The sequence below is a fragment of the Pleuronectes platessa genome, chromosome 14 (genome assembly GCF_947347685.1).
Source record: "Pleuronectes platessa chromosome 14, fPlePla1.1, whole genome shotgun sequence".
NCBI lineage: Eukaryota > Metazoa > Chordata > Actinopteri > Pleuronectiformes > Pleuronectidae > Pleuronectes > Pleuronectes platessa.
The window spans coordinates 17,949,165-17,970,064 of record NC_070639.1 but is presented as its reverse complement, the minus strand read 5'-3'; the positions used below and the strand labels follow the sequence as shown (position 1 = coordinate 17,970,064).

The 20,900-nt window shown below is 38.8% G+C and overlaps 5 protein-coding genes and 2 pseudogenes across 5 annotated transcripts; all 7 read right to left on the bottom strand.

Annotated features, from left to right (window-relative positions):
• Positions 1-1,520: 1,520 nt before the first annotated feature.
• LOC128455494 (olfactory receptor 52E8-like) lies at positions 1,521-2,441 on the bottom strand. The gene has a single exon (XM_053439165.1). The coding sequence runs from the start codon at positions 2,439-2,441 to the stop codon at positions 1,521-1,523; it is 921 nt and encodes a 306-aa protein (XP_053295140.1).
• Positions 2,442-3,865: 1,424 nt separating this feature from the next.
• LOC128455493 (olfactory receptor 142-like) lies at positions 3,866-7,201 on the bottom strand. Its single transcript, XM_053439164.1, has 2 exons — positions 6,837-7,201; positions 3,866-4,427 (listed from the first exon to the last, which is right to left on the bottom strand). The coding sequence occupies exons 1-2, from the start codon at positions 7,199-7,201 to the stop codon at positions 3,866-3,868; spliced, it is 927 nt and encodes a 308-aa protein (XP_053295139.1).
• Positions 7,202-8,871: 1,670 nt separating this feature from the next.
• Positions 8,872-9,792, bottom strand: LOC128455492 (olfactory receptor 142-like). Its single transcript, XM_053439163.1, has one exon. The coding sequence runs from the start codon at positions 9,790-9,792 to the stop codon at positions 8,872-8,874; it is 921 nt and encodes a 306-aa protein (XP_053295138.1).
• Positions 9,793-11,261: 1,469 nt separating this feature from the next.
• Positions 11,262-12,223, bottom strand: LOC128455491 (olfactory receptor 142-like; annotated as a pseudogene).
• A 31-nt stretch (positions 12,224-12,254) lies between these two features.
• On the bottom strand, positions 12,255-13,466 carry LOC128455490 (olfactory receptor 52E8-like; annotated as a pseudogene).
• A 1,429-nt stretch (positions 13,467-14,895) lies between these two features.
• Positions 14,896-15,816, bottom strand: LOC128455489 (olfactory receptor 142-like). The gene has a single exon (XM_053439162.1). It carries the CDS (start codon positions 15,814-15,816, stop codon positions 14,896-14,898), a length of 921 nt encoding a protein of 306 aa, XP_053295137.1.
• Positions 15,817-17,285: 1,469 nt separating this feature from the next.
• LOC128455488 (olfactory receptor 6N1-like) lies at positions 17,286-18,248 on the bottom strand. Its single transcript, XM_053439160.1, has one exon. It carries the CDS (start codon positions 18,246-18,248, stop codon positions 17,286-17,288), a length of 963 nt encoding a protein of 320 aa, XP_053295135.1.
• Positions 18,249-20,900: the final 2,652 nt, after the last annotated feature.

The window sequence follows — 20,900 nt, the reverse complement described above, 5'->3', positions numbered from 1 at the left end:
ACCTTGGTGTGTAGCGTCAAAGTTTGATTAAACGCCATCAAAACACTAGGTTATGTATCACGGACATATTTGGACATCGCTATATGTCTGTATGTAATAATAGTGATGGCGCCACCTACTGGCAACAGGAAGTAAGCTTTGTTTTACAACTATCATTCGATTTACCTAAAATGTCCCAGTGTGATGTGCAATTGATAGCGTGGACCGTAATGAGAAATTAGCAGGCAAGGATCGAAATCGCGTGACGGACGCAGGAAGTGAAGTGTTTATCCTTGCTGCAGTGCGCAAAACGCATGCAACGCGGAGACATGCGCTTGGTCATCGATCGCTCTCTCCACCGACCGCAACAGGCTTCAATGTGTGGTGCTCGGGCCTGCCAGTGCTACAACGTAGCCCTAGTTATAATAATACATATTATTTATAGAGAACTTTTCAAAGTGCTCAAAGACCCTTTACAAATTTTACAGGAGCAAAGCAAATTATTTGACATTATTTGGATAAACTGACTTAAAACCCTATTAAACTAATTTAAAAAAACATTGTACACATTTTATTTGGTCCACAACAGATGCCTTTGTGTAGAATGAATGTCTAATGGAGTTGGTCCAATTCATTTTGTCGTATTGACTCCCAGAGAGAAACAGACCATTAATCGTATGTAGATTAGTTCTGTGTGGTGCATTCAGTGTGCGTGGTGAGGGTGTCAAAGTTAAAAGACGGAGGCACAAGTTTCAATCAACTTTCGTTCAAATTAAGCTATTGATTATTTCAGAAATGCATAGTGGGATAAAGTTTATTTGTGAAGGTCAACAGAATTACATGTGATCCTGCCTCAATGCTCAACACACTCATTTACTGTACAACACTTGATTCTTATCAATGTTGCTTTCTGGTTTATGATTTAGATTTATGTCACAGGTTTGTCAGATGAGATAATTATTTATTGATACGGACATACATGCATTATACATCATGCTACACAATTTGTTTCTTTAAAAAAAACAGACACAAACATTTCAGTGTTACATCTTTTATTGTGTAGAAAAAAGTAGAAAGCAAACATAAATATGTTCAAAACCAAATAAAAGAGGCAGGCACATTTGCATAAGCTTGCTCCTGTTTTCTGTGGAAGTCAGACATGTTATGATCATACTGAAAATTCTGAATATAAGAGCAAATGTTAATGAAAGGGTCAAAACACAAAGGATAATTTAGAAAAAGATATAATAGCTTTATTTTCTGTGGAGGCAGAATAAGCTGGATCAGAAACAGTATATGTGAGGCACATAACCATTATCCTGATGCTGTTATTGCTCACATTAACATCAATCTTAAAAGTATAAACCAAGTTAAAAACAAATAAACCACAGTCTCTTTGTGTCATTACAGATTGATAATCCAGAGGTTAGAGCCTGGTAACTGAGATGTAATATGTTTCTCAGATTGTGACACTTTTCTAAAAACCACAAATAACAAGGTAGATGATAATATTTATCAACTTTCTTTCTACAGATCACATGTCAGTTCTTCCTTAAAAAAAGCTGCACGATTCTGTTTCTTATTTTTGTCAGTTTGAGACCGTATATGAGAGGATTGAGGATCGGAGGAACAACCAGGAATTCCATTCCCATAAAATTCTTGAGACTTTGCGGTATCGTACTCGTGCCAAATCTCACGTACATCAAATCAAAAAACATACTAATGAGAAAGGTATTCAAACATAGTAAATGCGGCAGACAGGTTTGCATGAACTTGCGTCTGTTCTCACTGGAGTGAAGGCAATTTTTTATCAGACACATATAAGACCAAAAAATAAAGACTACATTGATTAAACAAACAGTGTAATTCAAAGCTGGAACAATTTCACTTGCTAATGGAGGAGTACAAGCAAGTCTATTCACCAAATAATGTATACAGTAGATTTTGGGAATATGTGAGCCGCATATTTTGGTTATTGATGTTGTTATAGTGCCCGCTATCATCATATAGTGGGGTACAAGCCAAGCAAAAAACACATACATCCCTATTTTTCCCTTCGTCATCACTGAGTGGTAAATCAGAGGCTGACAGATAGCCACATATCTGTCATAGGCCATTAATAAGAGAATCGAGAAATCTGCAGAGACTGAAGCGTGCAACACAAAACCCTGCAGGAGGCATCCTTTGTAAGAAATGACATGAGAGGCAGACAGGAGGTCGCTGAGGAACTTTGGATAAAAGCCTGCAGTCCCATACAGTGCGTTGATGCACAGATTACAGAGGAAGATGTACATGGGCTCGTGAAGGTTTCTATCCACGATGATGGTCACAATGATGGTCACGTTTACCATCCAGATCACACAGTAACACAACAAAGTGAGGATGAAGAGGGTGACTCTGTAGTGCGCTGTGCCACTCAACCCTGACAGAGTGAACATAGAAACTACTGAAACGTTATCCATCAGGATGAAGGTTCTCTCTCACATTATTAGAAAACAAAGACATCCACTATCTCACGTGTCCATCGCTGACTTACCTAAACTGTCTTTCTTTCATCGGTTTATATCTTTTACTGGCGGCAACAGAAAGTTTGTTTGTGAACATGGGAATAGACACAGTCTAATTAGTGAGCTGGAATAAACTTGAGACGACCAGTTTACCACACACAAAAAGATTACGCAATATTTTTCACAGTAAACCTAGCCTCATTATAGTAAAGAAAAACAAACTGATGAACTCTGTGAGAGGCTCTAGCCCCCCCCCCCCATTCAATCTTATGTTATACTGCATTTTGTTGTATGGTTTTATACTCAATGTTAAGTGCTGTATTATTACTAGTTTAAATTACCTGAAGTTGAGTTAGTGATAAACTGACTTAAAACACTCTTTAACTGAGTTATAAAAAAACATCGTACACTTTTTATTTGGTCCAATAACAGATGCTTTTGTGTAGGATGAATGTCTACTGGAGTTGGTGCAATGCATTTTGTCATATTGACTCCAAGAGAGAAACAGTCCATTATTGTATATAGATTAGTTCTGTGTGGTTCATTCAGTGTGCGTGGTGAGGGTGTCAAAGTTAAAAGACAGAGGCACAAGTTTAAATCAACTTTCGTGCAAATTAAGCTATTGATTATTTCAGAAATGCATAGTGGGATAAAGTATATTTGTGAAAGTCAACAGAATTGCATGTGATCCTGCCTCAATGCTTAACACACTCATTTACTGTACAACACTGGATTCTTATCAATGTTGCTCTCTGGTTTATGTTTTAGATTTATGTCACAGGTTTGTCAGATGAGATAATTATTTATTGATACGGACATACATGCATTAAACATCATGCTACACAATTTGTTTCTTTAAAAAAAACTGACACAAACATTGCAGTGTTACATTTTTTATTGTGTCGAAAAAAGTAGGGAGCAAACATACAAAATAAGTTCAAAATAAATGAAGCAGACACATTTGCATTAGCTTACTCCTGTTTTCTGTGGAAGTCAGACATGTTTTTATCGTAATGAAGATACAGAATATAAGAGCAAATGTTAATAAGGGGGTCAAAACACGAAGGATAATTTAAAAAAGCTGGAATAGCTTTCTTTTCTATGGAGGCAGAATATACTGGATCAGAAACAGTATATGTGAGGCACATAACCATTATCCTGATTCTGTTATTGTTCACATTAACATCAAAATTAAAGGTATAAACCAAGTTAAAAACAAATAAGCCACAGTCTCTTTGTGTCATTACAGATCGATAATCCAGAGGTTAGAGCCTGGTAACTGTGCTGTAATATGTTTCTCAGATTGTAACACTTTCCTAAAAAAAAAAATAACAAGGCAGATGATAATATTTATCAACTTTCTTTCTACAGATCACATGTCAGTTCTTCCTTAAAAAAAACTGCACGATTCTGTTTCTTATTTTCGTCAGTTTGAGACCGTATATCAGAGGATTGAGGATCGGAGGAACGACCAGGAATTCCATTGCCATAAAATTCTTGAGACTTTGTGGTATCGTACTCGTGCCAAATCTCACGTACATCAAATCAAAAAGAATACTAATGAGAAAGGTATTCAAACATAGTAAATGCGGCAGACAGGTTTGCATGAACTTGCTTCTGTTCTCACCGGAGTGAAGGCAATTTTTGATCAGACACAAATAGGACCAAAAAATAAAGGCTGCATAGATTAAACAAACAGCGTAATTAAAAGCTGGAACAATGACACTTGCTAATGGAGGAGTACAAGCAAGTCTATTCACCAAATAATTAATACAGTAGATTTTGGGAATATGTGAGCCGCATATTTTTGTTATTGCTGTTGTTATAGTGCTCACTATCATCAGATAGTGGGGTACAAGCCAAGCAAAAAACACATACATCCCTATTTTTCCCTTCGTCATCACTGAGTGGTAAATCAGACGCTGACAGATAGCCACATATCTGTCATAGGCAGGCGCGGCGCGTCCCATTGGGCAAGTCGGGCAGTTGCCCAGGGCCTCGGCCACCAGGGGGCCTCGTCGTATTTATGATTTTTTTCTTTATTTTTCAAATAAATCACTCCTAATGTCCTCCTTCATTCAATATGAACCCAATAGCAAGACAGGCTTCATCGTACTTTCTTTTCAACTTGGTTTTTGAACACTGTGTCTTGTTTGTCACTGACCGGCTGCTTAACAGGAACGAGCTCTGATCTCACTCTGTGTCTCTGAGCGAATGTGAGAGGGCGGAGCCCCGGGGCCTGTGTTTGTGTGATGTCTGGGGACACACACGCACACACTCGCTCGCACAACACTGTACAGCAGACCTGGGCATTGTACGGCCCCGGGCCGCATCCGGCCCTTTGGCTGTCTGTGACCGGCCCGCGTGAGGTCAACGGAATATTAGGAATCACATGTAAATAAGTGAACATCATGCAGAGAATACAACAACATTTCTTTTATTTTGAAGGTGCCTTTTTTTTAACATTTACCTGACGTACATCCTGAATGCCGCGAGCGGATGATGTGTTGGCGAACGGAGTTAAGAAGAGATGTGAGTTAGCTGTTAAAGTCCGCAAAAATGTCAGCCCACGTTAAGAGAAGAAAGATAGAGTTTTTAACGAGACATGGAGTGCTAAGTATTTATTTACTGAAGTCAAAGGGAAAGCCGTGTGCTTAGTTTGTGGAGAAAAGATCGCTGTTTTTAAGGATTGCAATTTGAACCGCCATTACGAGACAAAGCACGGAGAGACTTTTACGGACGAAACGTAACGAGAAGGATCGAGGACATCGGTCATGAAAAACCTGGAAAAGTCATGGAATTGTTAAATGTTTATTTTCCAGTCCTGGAAAAGTGCTTGAAAAAAATCCCAAATGTTTTGGAGAAGTCATGGAGATTTATTATATTCATATTTTCATGTCGTTCATTTACGCTGAGTTATAATTAATTCAAATGCTTTTAAAAGAAATACGCTCAAAATATAAGTAGGCATACTATCTCATACTAATTGAAATGTTCGGTGGGGAAGCAGGTGAGATAATGCACTACGCCAGGGAAGTGTAGATTTAACCATGCTTGGCTACAAATGGAAAAGTACATGCCATGTGTCACAACAGACGTCAATCAAACTATTGTCTCACTCATTTGTGTAATTCAAGGTTTACTGTATGCTTTGAAATTGTCATTGTTAGCTTAAATACTAAATTTAGTCTCTTTTGCATGTATACACTAAGATCTCACAAAATGTTTGGTCATGGAAAGTTGGTTTAAAGATATTGAAAGTCATGGAAAAGTCATGGAAATCCATGGGTTAAAAATGTGTATGAACCCTGTGTATTATACATCAGGAGGTGTTGTGTAAGTCAGGGCTAAAGATGAATCATGTTACTGATGTTGTAACTAAATTAGTTAACTTTATCAGGGCAGGAGCTGATTCACAGACAGTTTGTTGCACTTTTGGAGGAGCATGAGACTGAACATGGGGACATAGGCTACCACACAGCTGTCAGATGGCTCAGTCTGGACAAAGTGCTTAAAACAGTATGGGACCTGAGAGCAGAGATTTAAGAGTTTTGTGAAAAGAAAGGCAAGGACAGCCCAGAGCTCTCAGATGCAGACTGGATGGAAGATGAGGTAAATAGAGAGTTTAACTCTGCGTGGACAGATTAATTTGCTTTCACTGCCAACGATGCAAAGATGCAGGTGTATGACAATTCACCATACATTGTCATACACCTGTATGCTTGATATGTGGCGAGGAATTAGCAAACAATAAGAAATGTCATGTTGAAAGACATTTTCAGAGCGAGCACACAGCATCTGCTGAAAAGTACCAAGCTGGAGATGAGCAAAAAAAGCAGAGTTCTGTGTTTCATTTAATTCAAAGTAGGCCTACACATGTATTATGTTCTCCTCTTCATAAGAGTTTGGTGTTTTCCTTTTTTGTAACAGGTTAAAATATCAGTTAAACAGTTTTTTTATTGTCGTTCTATAATTTAATAAATGCAACAAACTATAGTTTTTATATATATTGTATAACTATATATATGACTTTATAACCTGTGTTATCAAATATTTGTTTGGCTCCAGGCAGATTTAATTTGGGGGAAGAGGGGGCAAAATGGCTCTTTCAATAGTAAAGGTTGACTACCCCTGAGTTAGTATGACACAAACACTAACTCACTCACTCACATGTCTCCCTTTCTCACACACACAAGTCTCCATTTCACACACACTTATTTAATCACTTTCTTTCTCTTTCTCTCTCTCTCTCACACACATACACACACACATAGTCAGAATAGTTTTGTTTTTTGGGGGGGGGGGGGCCTCAAAATTGTTCTTTGCCCAGGGCCTCCAATTAGCCAGAACCGCCCCTGGTCATAGGCCATTAATAAGAGAATAGAGATATCTGCAATGACTGAGGAGTGCAACACAAAACCCTGCAGGAGGCATCCACTGTAAGAAATGACATGAGAGGCAGACAGGAGGTCGCTGAGGAACTTTGGATAAAAGCCTGCAGTCCCATACAGTGCGTTGATGCACAGATTACAGAGGAAGATGTACATGGGCTCGTGAAGGTTTCTATCAACGATGATGGTCACGATGATGGTCACGTTTACCAGCCAGATCACACAGTAACACAACAAAGTGAGGATGAAGAGGGTGACTCTGTAGTGCACTGTGCCACTCAACCCTGACAGAGTGAACATAGAAACTACTGAAACGTTATCCATCAGGATGAAGGTTCTCTCTCACATTATTAGAAAACAAAGACATCCACTATCTCACCTATCCATCGCTGACTTACCTGAACTGTCTTCCTTTCATGGGTTTATATCATTTACTGGCTGCAACAGATACTGCGTTTGTGAACATGGGAATTGAAACAGTCCAATTAGTGAGCTGGACTAAACTCGAGACGACCAGTTTACAATACATGAAAAGATTACGCAATATTTTTCACAGTAAATCTAACCTCGTTACAAAATAATAAAGAGAAAAATATGATGAACTCTGTGAGAGGCTCTAGCCCCCCCCCCCCCCCCCCCCCCCCATTCAATCCTATGTTATACTGCATTTTGTTGAATGGGTTTATACTCCATGTTAAGTGCTTACTTAATACTAGTTTAAATCACCTGAAGTTGAGTTAGAATAAACTCATGTCGAGTTTTATAGACAAGTTCATTCCTCCGAGGTCTTTTCTATACATAAAGTATAAAGCACAAAAATGTAATTATACTGCGTGCTACCAGCGCAAAACAGTTTTGGATCCGCAGTATATCTTAATAATAATTATAGGAATACATTTTATTTATAGAGCACATTTCAAAGTGCTTAAAGACACTTTACAAAGTTTACAGGAGCAAAGCAAATTATTTGACATTATTTGGATAAACTGACTTAAAACCCTATTAAACTGATTTAAAAAAACATTGTACACATTTCATTTGGTCCACAACAGATGCCTTTGTGTAGGATGAATGTCTACTGGAGTTGGTCCAATTCATTTTGTCGTATTTACTCCCAGAGAGAAACAGCCCATTAATTGTATATAGATTAATTCTGTGTGCGTGGTGAGGATGTCACAGTTAAAAGACAGAGGCACAAGTTTAAATCAACTTTCGTGCAAATTAAGCTATTGATTATTTCAGAAATGCATAGTGGGATAAAGTATATTTGTGAAAGTCAACAGAATTGCATGTGATCCTGCCTCGATGCTTAACACACTAATTTACTGTACAACACTGGATTCTTATCAATGTTGCTCTCTGGTTTATGTTTTAGATTTATGTTACAGGTTTGTCAGATGAGATCATTATTTATTGATACGGACATACATGGATTATACATCATGCTACACAATTTGTGTCTTTAAAAAGAAACTGACACAAACATTGCAGTGTTACATGTTTTATTGTGTAGAAAAAAGTAGGGAGCAAACATACAAAATAAGTTCAAAACAAAATAAATGAAGCAGACATATTTGCATTAGCTTACTCCTGTTTTCTGTGGAAGTCAGACATGTTTTTATCGTAATGAAAATGCAGAATATAAGAGCAAATGTTAATAAAAGGGTCAAAACACGAAGGATAATTTAAAAAAGCTGGAATAGCTTTGTTTTCTATGGAGGCAGAATATACTGTATCAGAAACAGTATATGTGAGGCACATAACCATGATCCTGATGCTGTTATTGTTCACATTAACATCAAAATTAAAGGTATAAGCCAAGTTAAAAACAAATAAGCCACAGTCTCTTTGTGTCATTACAGATTGATAATCCTGAGGTTAGACCCTGGTAACTGCGCTGTAATATGTTTCTCAGATTGTAACACTTTCCTAAAACAAAACAAATAACAAGGCAGATGATAATATTCATCAGCTTTCTTTCTACAGATCACATGTCAGTTCTTCCTTAAAAAAAACTGCACGATTCTGTTTCTTATTTTCGTCAGTTTGAGACCGTATATGAGAGGATTGAGGATCGGAGGAACGACCAGGAATTCCATTCCCATAAAATTCTTGAGACTTTGTGGTATCGTACTCGTGCCAAATCTCACGTACATCAAATCAAAAAACATACTAATGACAACGGTATTCAAACATAGCAAATGCGGCAGACAGGTTTGCATGAACTTGCTTCTGTTCTCACCGGAGTGAAGGCAATTTTTGATCAGACACATATAAGACCAAAAAATAAAGGCTGCATAGATTAACCAAACAGTGTAATTAAAAGCTGGAACAATGACACTTGCTAATGGAGGAGTACAAGCAAGTCTATTCACCAAATAATTAATACAGTAGATTTTGGGAATATGTGAGCCGCATATTTTGGTAATTGCTGTTGTTATAGTGCTCACTATCATCAGATAGTGGGGTACAAGCCAAGCAAAAAACACATACATCCCTATTTTTCCCTTCGTCATCACTGAGTGGTAAATCAGAGGCTGACAGATAGCCACATATCTGTCATAGGCCATTAATAAGAGAATAGAGATATCTGCAATGACTGAGGAGTGCAACACAAAACCCTGCAGGAGGCATCCACTGTAAGAAATGACATGAGAGGCAGACAGGAGGTCGCTGAGGAACTTTGGATAAAAGCCTGCAGTTCCATACAGTGCGTTGATGCACAGATTACAGAGGAAGATGTACATGGGCTCGTGAAGGTTTTTATCCACGATGATGGTCACGATGATGGTCACGTTTACCAGCCAGATCACACAGTAACACAACAAAGTGAGGATGAAGAGGGTGACTCTGTAGTGCGCTGTGCCACTCAACCCTGACAGAGTGAACATAGAAACTACTGAAACGTTATCCATCAGGATGAAGGTTCTCTCTCACATTATTAGAAAACAAAGACATCCACTATCTCACGTGTCCATCGCTGACTTACCTGAACTGTCTTCCTTTCATGGGTTTATATCATTTACTGGCGGCAACAGATAGTTTGTATGTGAACATGGGAATTCAAACAGTCCAATTAGTGAGCTGGACTAAACTGGAGACGCCCAGTTTTCCACACATGTAAAGATTACGCAATACTTAAAAATAAAGAAAAAAAACTGTTGAACCCTGTGAGAACCCCGTCACCCCAATTCAATCTTATGTTGTTCTGCATTTTGTTGTGTGGTTTATACTCCATGTTACATGCTGTATTATCACTAGTTTAAATTACCTGCACTTGATTTAGAATAAACTCATGTTGAGTTTTATACAAAAGTTCATTCCTCCAAGGTTTTTTCTATACATATACGCACAAAAAGACAATTATACTGCACGCTACCAGCAACCAACAGTTTTGGCTCAGCAGTTTATCTTAATAATAATTATAAGAAAACTTTTTATTTATAGAGCACTTTTCATAGTGCTCAAAGACACTTTACAAATTTTACAGGAGCAAAGCAAATTATTTTACATTATTGGATGAACTGACCTAAAACACTATTTAACTAAGTTAAAATAAAACATTGTACACATTTTATTTGGTCCAACAACAGATGCCTTTGGGCAGGATGAATGTCTACCAGAGTTGGTGCAATGCATTTTGTCATATTGACTCCCAGAGAGAAACAGCCCATTAATTGTATATAGACTAGTTCTGTGTGCTGAATTCAGTGTGGGTGGTAAGGCACAAGTTTAAATCCATTGTCTGTTTGTCAGATGAGATAATTTTTTATTGATACTAACATACACGCATTATACATTATACATGCTACAGATACCAATTTGTGTCTAAAAAGACAGAACACAAACATTGCATTGTTACGTTTTTTTATTAATGTCGGTTTTAAAACCTTGTAGTTTTCATTGTAGGGAGAAGCGTATTTTATATGTGAGTATGAGCTTTGTGGTGCTTGAAAAAGATCGTGAAAAAGCATTCAGGAGATCGTATTTAATCCAGTCCAAGGATGTCTACGCCACATAATGTCCATTTGAATATTTGAATTAATTTCTTTAAATATTTTGAGACCATTAAGCACGTGACCACTACTCTCTCACAGTCTGTAACACTTAGCAATAAGGAAGGAGATCATACACACAACAGTAATGATTAGAAAATGGGGAAAGTAAACTGTTACAATATATACATTATAAACAGATACTGTATATACAGGCTGTATTGACAGACAAGAAGCAGGTGATATGTGACATGTAGTGTGTTGTAATTGTATTCTATTTTCCTTTAGTTACATTTTTAGGGTTAATTCAGACGACAGGAGATTTTATGGCATCAGCCCGAGGTTCTGTACAATAATATGTCCCGTCATCTGTGTTGATAAAATCACAGTCATGAAACAAGCCCTGATGTGGTTTTAACTGATTTTCGCTTATACCATGGTATCATCCGTACAATGTTTCGTCTGATCTCTGGTAACTTCAGCCCGTACACGAGAGGATTCAGAACTGGAGGAATGACGACAAATTCCAGCGACAGGATCACAGCCAAGAATGGGTTGAGCTCATCGGGATCATACCGGCTCAAGGCGATGTCACAAAACCCCACAATGGAGTAAATCACGATCGAAACTATGTGTGGCAGACAGCTCTGTAATACTTTCCCTTTGAATTCTGCAGATTTATTCCAGCAAACCACCACAATTCGTAAATAGGTATAGAGCATAAATAAAAGAGGAAGGAAAACTATGCTTATGGTTAAAATCATACCTACAGTGTTGTTGACTGAGGTGGGGACACATGATAATTTCACAACATTCCAGTTGGCACAATGCACTCTTTGTATCTCATTACCACAAAGAGGGAGCTTAGCGGACAGAGAGATGATCGCTGTGACGAACAAATTCGGAAAAAACAAGCAATTACCATCAAGTTAAAAACTGTTCTAGAAGTCATTTGTCTGTGATAATGCAAAGGCTCACACACAGCAACGTATCTATCATAAGCCATGATGCCCAGAATAGTCATCTCACAGCAACCGTAGGTGTAAATAACATAGATCTGAGTGAAACAGGCTGGACGTGAGATCAAGTGAGAATCAGACACGAGGTCCATTAGGAATCTGGGGAAGAAACCAGTGGAGCCGTACAGAGAGTTGACAGACAACAAGGCAATGAACATGTACATGGGCTCGTGCAGTGACCTCTCCCGTGAGATCACCAGTATTATGACCAGATTTGCAGAGACAATGAAGCTGTAGAGAAGGAGGGAAAAGACAAAGGCAACATAGTAGTAGCTTCCGATGTTCACAAACATGGTAAACTTGAAGTAAAAGGAATCCGTGCCGTTTTCCATTTTCACCCACAGTATATCAGCAACAAAGAATTCAGTAGATTTGTCTTCGCTGTTTGACGAACTCTGGTTCCTCCTTCTAGAAAGCAAAGACAGTATCTGTTAGGGTTTAAGCAGTTGTGATGATGAAGTGAACATTAACATCAATCTTAAAAGTATAAGCCAAGTTAAAAACAAATAAGCCACAGTCTCTTTGTGTCATTACAGATTGATAATCCAGAGGTTAGAGCCTGGTAACTGAGATGTAATATGTTTCTCAGATTGTGACACTTTTCTAAAAACCACAAATAACAAGGTAGATGATAATATTTATCAACTTTCTTTCTACAGATCACATGTTGGTTCTTCCTTAAAAAAAGCTGCACGATTCTGTTTCTTATTTTTGTCAGTTTGAGACCGTATATGAGAGGATTGAGGATCAGAGGAACAACCAGGAATTCCATTCCCATAAAATTCTTGAGACTTTGCGGTATCGTACTCGTGCCAAATCTCACGTACATCAAATCAAAAAACATACTAATGAGAAAGGTATTCAAACATAGTAAATGCGGCAGACAGGTTTGCATGAACTTGCGTCTGTTCTCACCGGAGTGAAGGCAATTTTTTATCAGACACATATAAGACCAAAAAATAAAGACTACATTGATTAAACAAACAGTGTAATTAAAAGCTGGAAAAATTTCACTTGCTAATGGAGGAGTACAAGCAAGTCTTTTCACCAAATAATGTATACAGTAGATTTTTGGAATATGTGAGCCGCATATTTTTGTTATTGCTGTTGTTATAGTGCTCACTATCATCAGATAGTGGGGTACAAGCCAAGCAAAAAACACATACATCCCTATTTTTCCCTTCGTCATCACTGAGTGGTAAATCAGAGGCTGACAGATAGCCACATATCTGTCATAGGCCATTAATAAGAGAATCGAGAAATCTGCAGAGACTGAAGCGTGCAACACAAAACCCTGCAGGAGGCATCCTTTGTAAGAAATGACATGAGAGGCAGACAGGAGGTCGCTGAGGAACTTTGGATAAAAGCCTGCAGTCCCATACAGTGCGTTGATGCACAGATTACAGAGGAAGATGTACATGGGCTCGTGAAGGTTTCTATCCACGATAATGGTCACGTTTACATCCAGATCACACAGTAACACAACAAAGTGAGGATGAAGAGGGTGACTCTGTAGTGCGCTGTGCCACTCAACCCTGGCAGAGTGAACATAGAAACTACTGAAACGTTATCCATCAGGATGAAGGTTCTCTCTCACATTATTAGAAAACAAAGACATCCACTATCTCACGTGTCCATCGCTGACTTACCTGAACTGTCTTTCTTTCATCGGTTTATATCTTTTACTGGCGGCAACAGAAAGTTTGTTTGTGAACATGGGAATAGACACAGTCCAATTAGTGAGCTGGAATAAATTTGAGACGACCAGTTTACCACACACGAAAAGATTACGCAATATTTTTCACAGTAAACCTAGCCTCATTATAATATAGTAAAGAAAAACAAACTGATGAACTCTGTGAGAGGCTCTAGCCCCCCCCCCCCATTCAATCTTATGTTATACTGCATTTTGTTGTATGGTTTTATACTCAATGTTAAGTGCTGTATTATTACTAGTTTAAATTACCTGAAGTTGAGTTAGTGATAAACTGACTTAAAACACTCTTTAACTGAGTTATAAAAAAACATCGTACACTTTTTATTTGGTCCAACAACAGATGCTTTTGTGTAGGATGAATGTCTACTGGAGTTGGTGCAATGCATTTTGTCATATTGACTCCAAGAGAGAAACAGTCCATTATTGTATATAGATTAGTTCTGTGTGGTTCATTCAGTGTGCGTGGTGAGGGTGTCAGAGTTAAAAGACAGAGGCACAAGTTTAAATCAACTTTTGTGCAAATTAAGCTATTGATTATTTTAGAAATGAATAGTGGGATAAAGTATATTTGTGAAAGTCAACAGAATTGCATGTGATCCTGCCTCAATGCTTAACACACTCATTTACTGTACAACGCTGGATTCTTATCAATGTTGCTCTCTGGTTTATGTTTTAGATTTATGTCACAGGTTTGTCAGATGAGATAATTATTTATTGATACGGACATACATGCATTAAACATCATGCTACACAATTTGTTTCTTTAAAAAAAACTGACACAAACATTGCAGTGTTACATTTTTTATTGTGTAGAAAAAAGTAGGGAGCAAACATACAAAATAATTTCAAAATAAATGAAGCAGACACATTTGCATTAGCTTACTCCTGTTTTCTGTGGAAGTCAGACATGTTTTTATCGTAATGAAGATACAGAATATAAGAGCAAATGTTAATAAGGGGGTCAAAACACGAAGGATAATTTAAAAAAGCTGGAATAGCTTTCTTTTCCATGGAGGCAGAATATACTGGATCAGAAACAGTATATGTGAGGCACATAACCATTATCCTGATTCTGTTATTGTTCACATTAACATCAAAATTAAAGGTATAAACCAAGTTAAAAACAAATAAGCCACAGTCTCTTTGTGTCATTACAGATTGATAATCCAGAGGTTAGAGCCTCGTAACTGCGCTGTAATATGTTTCTCAGATTGTAACACTTTCCTAAAAAAAAAAATAACAAGACAGATGATAATATTTATCAACTTTCTTTCTACAGATCACATGTCAGTTCTTCCTTAAAAAAAGCTGCACGATTCTGTTTCTTATTTTCGTCAGTTTGAGACCGTATATGAGAGGATTGAGGATCGGAGGAACGACCAGGAATTCCATTGCCATAAAATTCTTGAGACTTTGTGGTATCGTACTCGTGCCAAATCTCACGTACATCAAATCAAAAAGAATACTAATGAGAAAGGTATTCAAACATAGTAAATGCGGCAGACAGGTTTGCATGAACTTGCTTCTGTTCTCACCGGAGTGAAGGCAATTTTTGATCAGACACAAATAGGACCAAAAAATAAAGGCTGCATAGATTAAAGAAACAGCGTAATTAAAAGCTGGAACAATGACACTTGCTAATGGAGGAGTACAAGCAAGTCTATTCACCAAATAATTAATACAGTAGATTTTGGGAATATGTGAGCCGCATATTTTTGTTATTGCTGTTGTTATAGTGCTCACTATCATCAGATAGTGGGGTATAAGCCAAGCAAAAAACACATACATCCCTATTTTTCCCTTCGTCATCACTGAGTGGTAAATCAGAGGCTGACAGATAGCCACATATCTGTCATAGGCCATTAATAAGAGAATAGAGATATCTGCAATGACTGAGGAGTGCAACACAAAACCCTGCAGGAGGCATCCACTGTAAGAAATGACATGAGAGGCAGACAGGAGGTCGCTGAGGAACTTTGGATAAAAGCCTGCAGTCCCATACAGTGCGTTGATGCACAGATTACAGAGGAAGATGTACATGGGCTCGTGAAGGTTTCTATCCACGATGATGGTCACGATGATGGTCACGTTTACCAGCCAGATCACACAGTAACACAACAAAGTGAGGATGAAGAGGGTGACTCTGTAGTGCGCTGTGCCACTCAACCCCGACAGAGTTAACATAGAAACTACTGAAACGTTATCCATCAGGATGAAGGTTCTCTCTCACATTATTAGAAAACAAAGACATCCACTATCTCACGTGTCCATCGCTGACTTACCTGAACTGTCTTCCTTTCATGGGTTTATATCATTTACTGGCGGCAACAGATAGTTTGTATGTGAACATGGGAATTCAAACAGTCCAATTAGTGAGCTGGACTAAACTGGAGACGCCCAGTTTTCCACACATGTAAAGATTACGCAATACTTAAAAATAAAGAAAAAAAACTGTTGAACCCTGTGAGAACCCCGTCACCCCAATTCAATCTTATGTTGTTCTGCATTTTGTTGTATGGTTTATACTCCATGTTACATGCTGTATTATCACTAGTTTAAATTACCTGCACTTGATTTAGAATAAACTCATGTTGAGTTTTATACAAAAGTTCATTCCTCCAAGGTTTTTTCTATACATATACGCACAAAAAGACAATTATACTGCACGCTACCAGCAACCAACAGTTTTGGCTCAGCAGTTTATCTTAATAATAATTATAAGAAAACTTTTTATTTATAGAGCACTTTTCATAGTGCTCAAAGACACTTTACAAATTTTACAGGAGCAAAGCAAATTATTTTACATTATTGGATGAACTGACCTAAAACACTATTTAACTAAGTTAAAATAAAACATTGTACACATTTTATTTGGTCCAACAACAGATGCCTTTGGGCAGGATGAATGTCTACCAGAGTTGGTGCAATGCATTTTGTCATATTGACTCCCAGAGAGAAACAGCCCATTAATTGTATATAGACTAGTTCTGTGTGCTGAATTCAGTGTGGGTGGTAAGGCACAAGTTTAAATCCATTGTCTGTTTGTCAGATGAGATAATTATTTATTGATACTAACATACACGCATTGTACATTATACATGCTACAGATACCAATTTGTGTCTAAAAAGACAGAACACAAACATTGCATTGTTACGTTTTTTTATTAATGTCCGTTTTAAAACCTTGTAGTTTTCATTGTAGGGAGAAGCGTATTTTATATGTGAGTATGAGCTTTGTGGTGCTTGAAAAAGATCGTGAAAAAGCATTCAGGAGATCGTATTTAATCCAGTCCAAGGATGTCTACGCCACATAATGTCCATTTGAATATTTGAATTAATTTCTTTAAATATTTTGAGACCATTAAGCACGTGACCACTACTCTCTCACAGTCTGTAACACTTAGCAATAAGGAAGGAGATCATACACACAACAGTAATGATTAGAAAATGGGGAAAGTAAACTGTTACAATATATACATTATAAACAGATACTGTATATACAGGCTGTATTGACAGACAAGAAGCAGGTGATATGTGACATGTAGTGTGTTGTAATTGTATTCTATTTTCCTTTAGTTACATTTTTAGGGTTAATTCAGATGACAGGAGATTTTATGGCATCAGCCCGAGGTTCTGTACAATAATATGTCCCGTCATCTGTGTTGATAAAATCACAGTCATGAAACAAGCCCTGATGTGGTTTTAACTGATTTTCGCTTATACCATGGTATCATCCGTACAATGTTTCGTCTGATCTCTGGTAACTTCAGCCCGTACACGAGAGGATTCAGAACTGGAGGAATGACGACAAATTCCAGCGACAGGATCACAGCCAAGAATGGGTTGAGCTCATCGGGATCATACCGGCTCAAGGCGATGTCACAAAACCCCACAATGGAGTAAATCACGATCGAAACTATGTGTGGCAGACAGCTCTGTAATACTTTCCCTTTGAATTCTGCAGATTTATTCCAGCAAACCACCACAATTCGTAAATAGGTATAGAGCATAAATAAAAGAGGAAGGAAAACTATGCTTATGGTTAAAATCATACCTACAGTGTTGTTGACTGAGGTGGGGACACATGATAATTTCACAACATTCCAGTTGGCACAATGCACTCTTTGTATCTCATTACCACAGAGAGGGAGCTTAGCGGACAGAGAGATGACCGCTGTGACGAACAAATTCGGAAAAAAACAAGCAATTACCATCAAGTTAAAAACTGTTCTAGAAGTCATTTGTCTGTGATAATGCAAAGGCTGACACACAGCAACGTATCTATCATAAGCCATGATGCCCAGAATAGTCATCTCACAGCAACCGTAGGTGTAAATAACATAGATCTGAGTGAAACAGGCTGGACGTGAGATCAAGTGAGAATCAGACACGAGGTCCATGAGGAATCTGGGGAAGAAACCAGTGGAGCCGTACAGAGAGTTTACAGACAACAAGGCAATGAACATGTACATGGGCTCGTGCAGTGACCTCTCCCGTGAGATCACCAGTATTATGACCAGATTTGCAGAGACAATGAAGCTGTAGAGAAGGAGGGAAAAGACAAAGGCAACATAGTAGTAGCTTCCGATGTTCACAAACATGGTAAACTTGAAGTAAAAGGAATCCGTGCAGTTTTCCATTTTCACCCACAGTATATCAGCAACAAAGAATTCAGTAGATTCGTCTTCGCTGTTTGACGAACTCTGGTTCCTCCTTCTAGAAAGCAAAGACAGCATCTGTTAGGGTTTAAGCAGTTGTGATGATGAAGTGGTAAATACATAAAGAGACTAATTGAAACACAATGTCACACAGCTGTGGTCATACATACAATAGTTTCAGTCATTTACTAACCTCGATCACCTGGAGGTCTGCTCTACATTTTACTCTGGTGTTGTGCAATAGTGCTTAAAAAGTGTTACCATAGAATGGTGTGCCTTTAGGCACTCAATAAATTTGGTTATCAAAATAAAATGTAAAACATTAATATTTAAAATATTAATATTAAATCATAACTTTAATTGGTTAAAGTTCTCGCGGGGCACCACCCTTCATAGAAGGGAAAAGATAGCCAATTTATTGATTAAGATCAGTCTCATTTAGATCTAGTTCAATTAGAAATCTCAATAATTTACCATTAAAGATTATATAAAGAACAATGAAGGTTTATGGAGTTCTTAACAGTGTAACAGTTGGCAAGATTCACTTATGCAATATTAATGACAGAACATTTGTGAACATAATAAAGTATAAAAACACAAATTACTAAACAATCAAACTAACTAATAAGGATGTGTGTGTGTGTGTGTGTGAATGTAAATTAGCATGCTTTAAAAATGGTCCCTAAGATAGGAGCCCCCCCCCCCTTTTTCTGAGGTTGCTTTATGGGGGTAGGTTTAATTAGGTGGAGACTATGCGTGTGTCTGTGTAGATGTTAATCAGATAATGCAAGAGTCAGAGAGACCTACAAAGTAGGCCTATGAAGGGCCTAACTAACAATTACTTTCAAATAACTTGTTGCCACAATATCACAACACATATCAAACTTATAAACACACACCGATCAAATAAACAGTCTTGCTTAGCGTAGTATAATTATTAAGCCCAGATTATGTTACCAGTCCGAGGGAAAGGGGAAAAGAAGTTGCAGTCCAGTTGCAGTTCTGTGACGTCTCCTGGGTTGGTGGTCGTAGAGTTCTGCATTCGCGATTCTGTCGAGCCGTGTGCTCAGATGCTGGTTGAAGTTCTCCTGCAGGACATCGCGTCGCTACGAGGAGTTTTGTAGAGCTTGAAGGGCGAGGAGATTTCCTTGAGAGGGGTGAGCTGGGAGCTGCACCTCTGACCTCCGGTTGTGGGTTGGATAGAGAAGGAAGCTGGATCAGCCAGGCCCTCGAAGGATTGGAGAAGAGAGGCTGGACAGCCTGCTGGCCTTCGAAGGATGGGAGACAGCCTTCCGCCCTCGGCGTGATGGAAGAAGAGAGAGATTTTAGGCAGACCTCTCCTTATATTGGCCCCGGTGACCTCACAGGTCTTGGACCAGAGTGACCAATAGGAGTGATCCCCCAGGTTCTTGACACCTTTGTGTGCTATTGCCCAAATCCCAGGACATGCAGCATCCTGTTACATCCTCTGGGAGACTGAGTTCCTTGACTGTCTTAAGACAAAGGGAACATGTGGCACTCTGGGAGACTGAGTTCACTCCAGAACATGCGGCTCCCTTGTTTCAAGTTTGACTGAAGGGAGGCCTGTGGTTTGCACAAAAACCATGTCCCAACACTGGGCTAGATCTGTTGACACACACGAGTGTGGCTGATAAGGACGAGACAGGAGAATTTTAAGGGACTCTATCGTCACAGCTTTTTCCTCAAGAGAATTCTGATGGTGAGATTGTTATCCATCCATCTATCCATTATCTTTACTGCTAACCCTTTGAGGGTTGTGGGGGCTGGTGCCAATTCTAGCTGACACTAAGCGGGACGATCATCATTGTAATATATAAATGTATTACTCGACTTAATGCATCTTCAAATTTCTATGGGCCATGAATGCACCACTTGTCAAAACGATGCTATAATCTGTGCTGATTCTGGTTCACCTTCACTTTAAACCAGCATGTAAGGGTTCTCTTTCTTAGCATTCGTTTCGATGTCTCACTATGGGATACGCCCCTCGCGCGTATTCACAGAAGCACTAATTCCAATTCGCCAGCCCTGATAGGCTGGCAGTCGTGGCGTCCGCGTCAAGGTGCCGCACCTTAAATACGGTGGACGCGGCGTCACACGTCATTCAAACACCTCTTCTCGCTTCACGAACAAGCATTTTTCTAATCGGCGTTGATGCTAACTAGCTGCTGTCCACAGACCGGAGCTAACACCTCCGTCGCCGGACGCTAGTTGAATAAACGCCGATCCGACTGCCTTCACCATAGGTAGTTGCTTCTATTTGAATAGCTAAACGGCACCGGGAGCCTGCGGTCACCACACTGCCTGCCACCGGAGCTAGCTAACGGCGACTATCATACCAGATAATTCGCTCCCCTTTAGCACACCAAGCTAAATGGATCAAGCTGCAAAGCTTCTTTCCACCTCGCAACCAGGCGATGCTCATCGCCTGTGCAACTGTGGAAACAAAATATCGAGCATGGACACTAGAGATGAGCCGGATACTCGGCTGAAACGAGTATCCGGTACGGATAAAGCACTTTTGCCGAGCACGAGTATTATACCAGTAATACGAGTCAATATCTGTGCTCGGACAGAATGAAAATCCTCACACAGCGTCACAGCGCTCCTCCC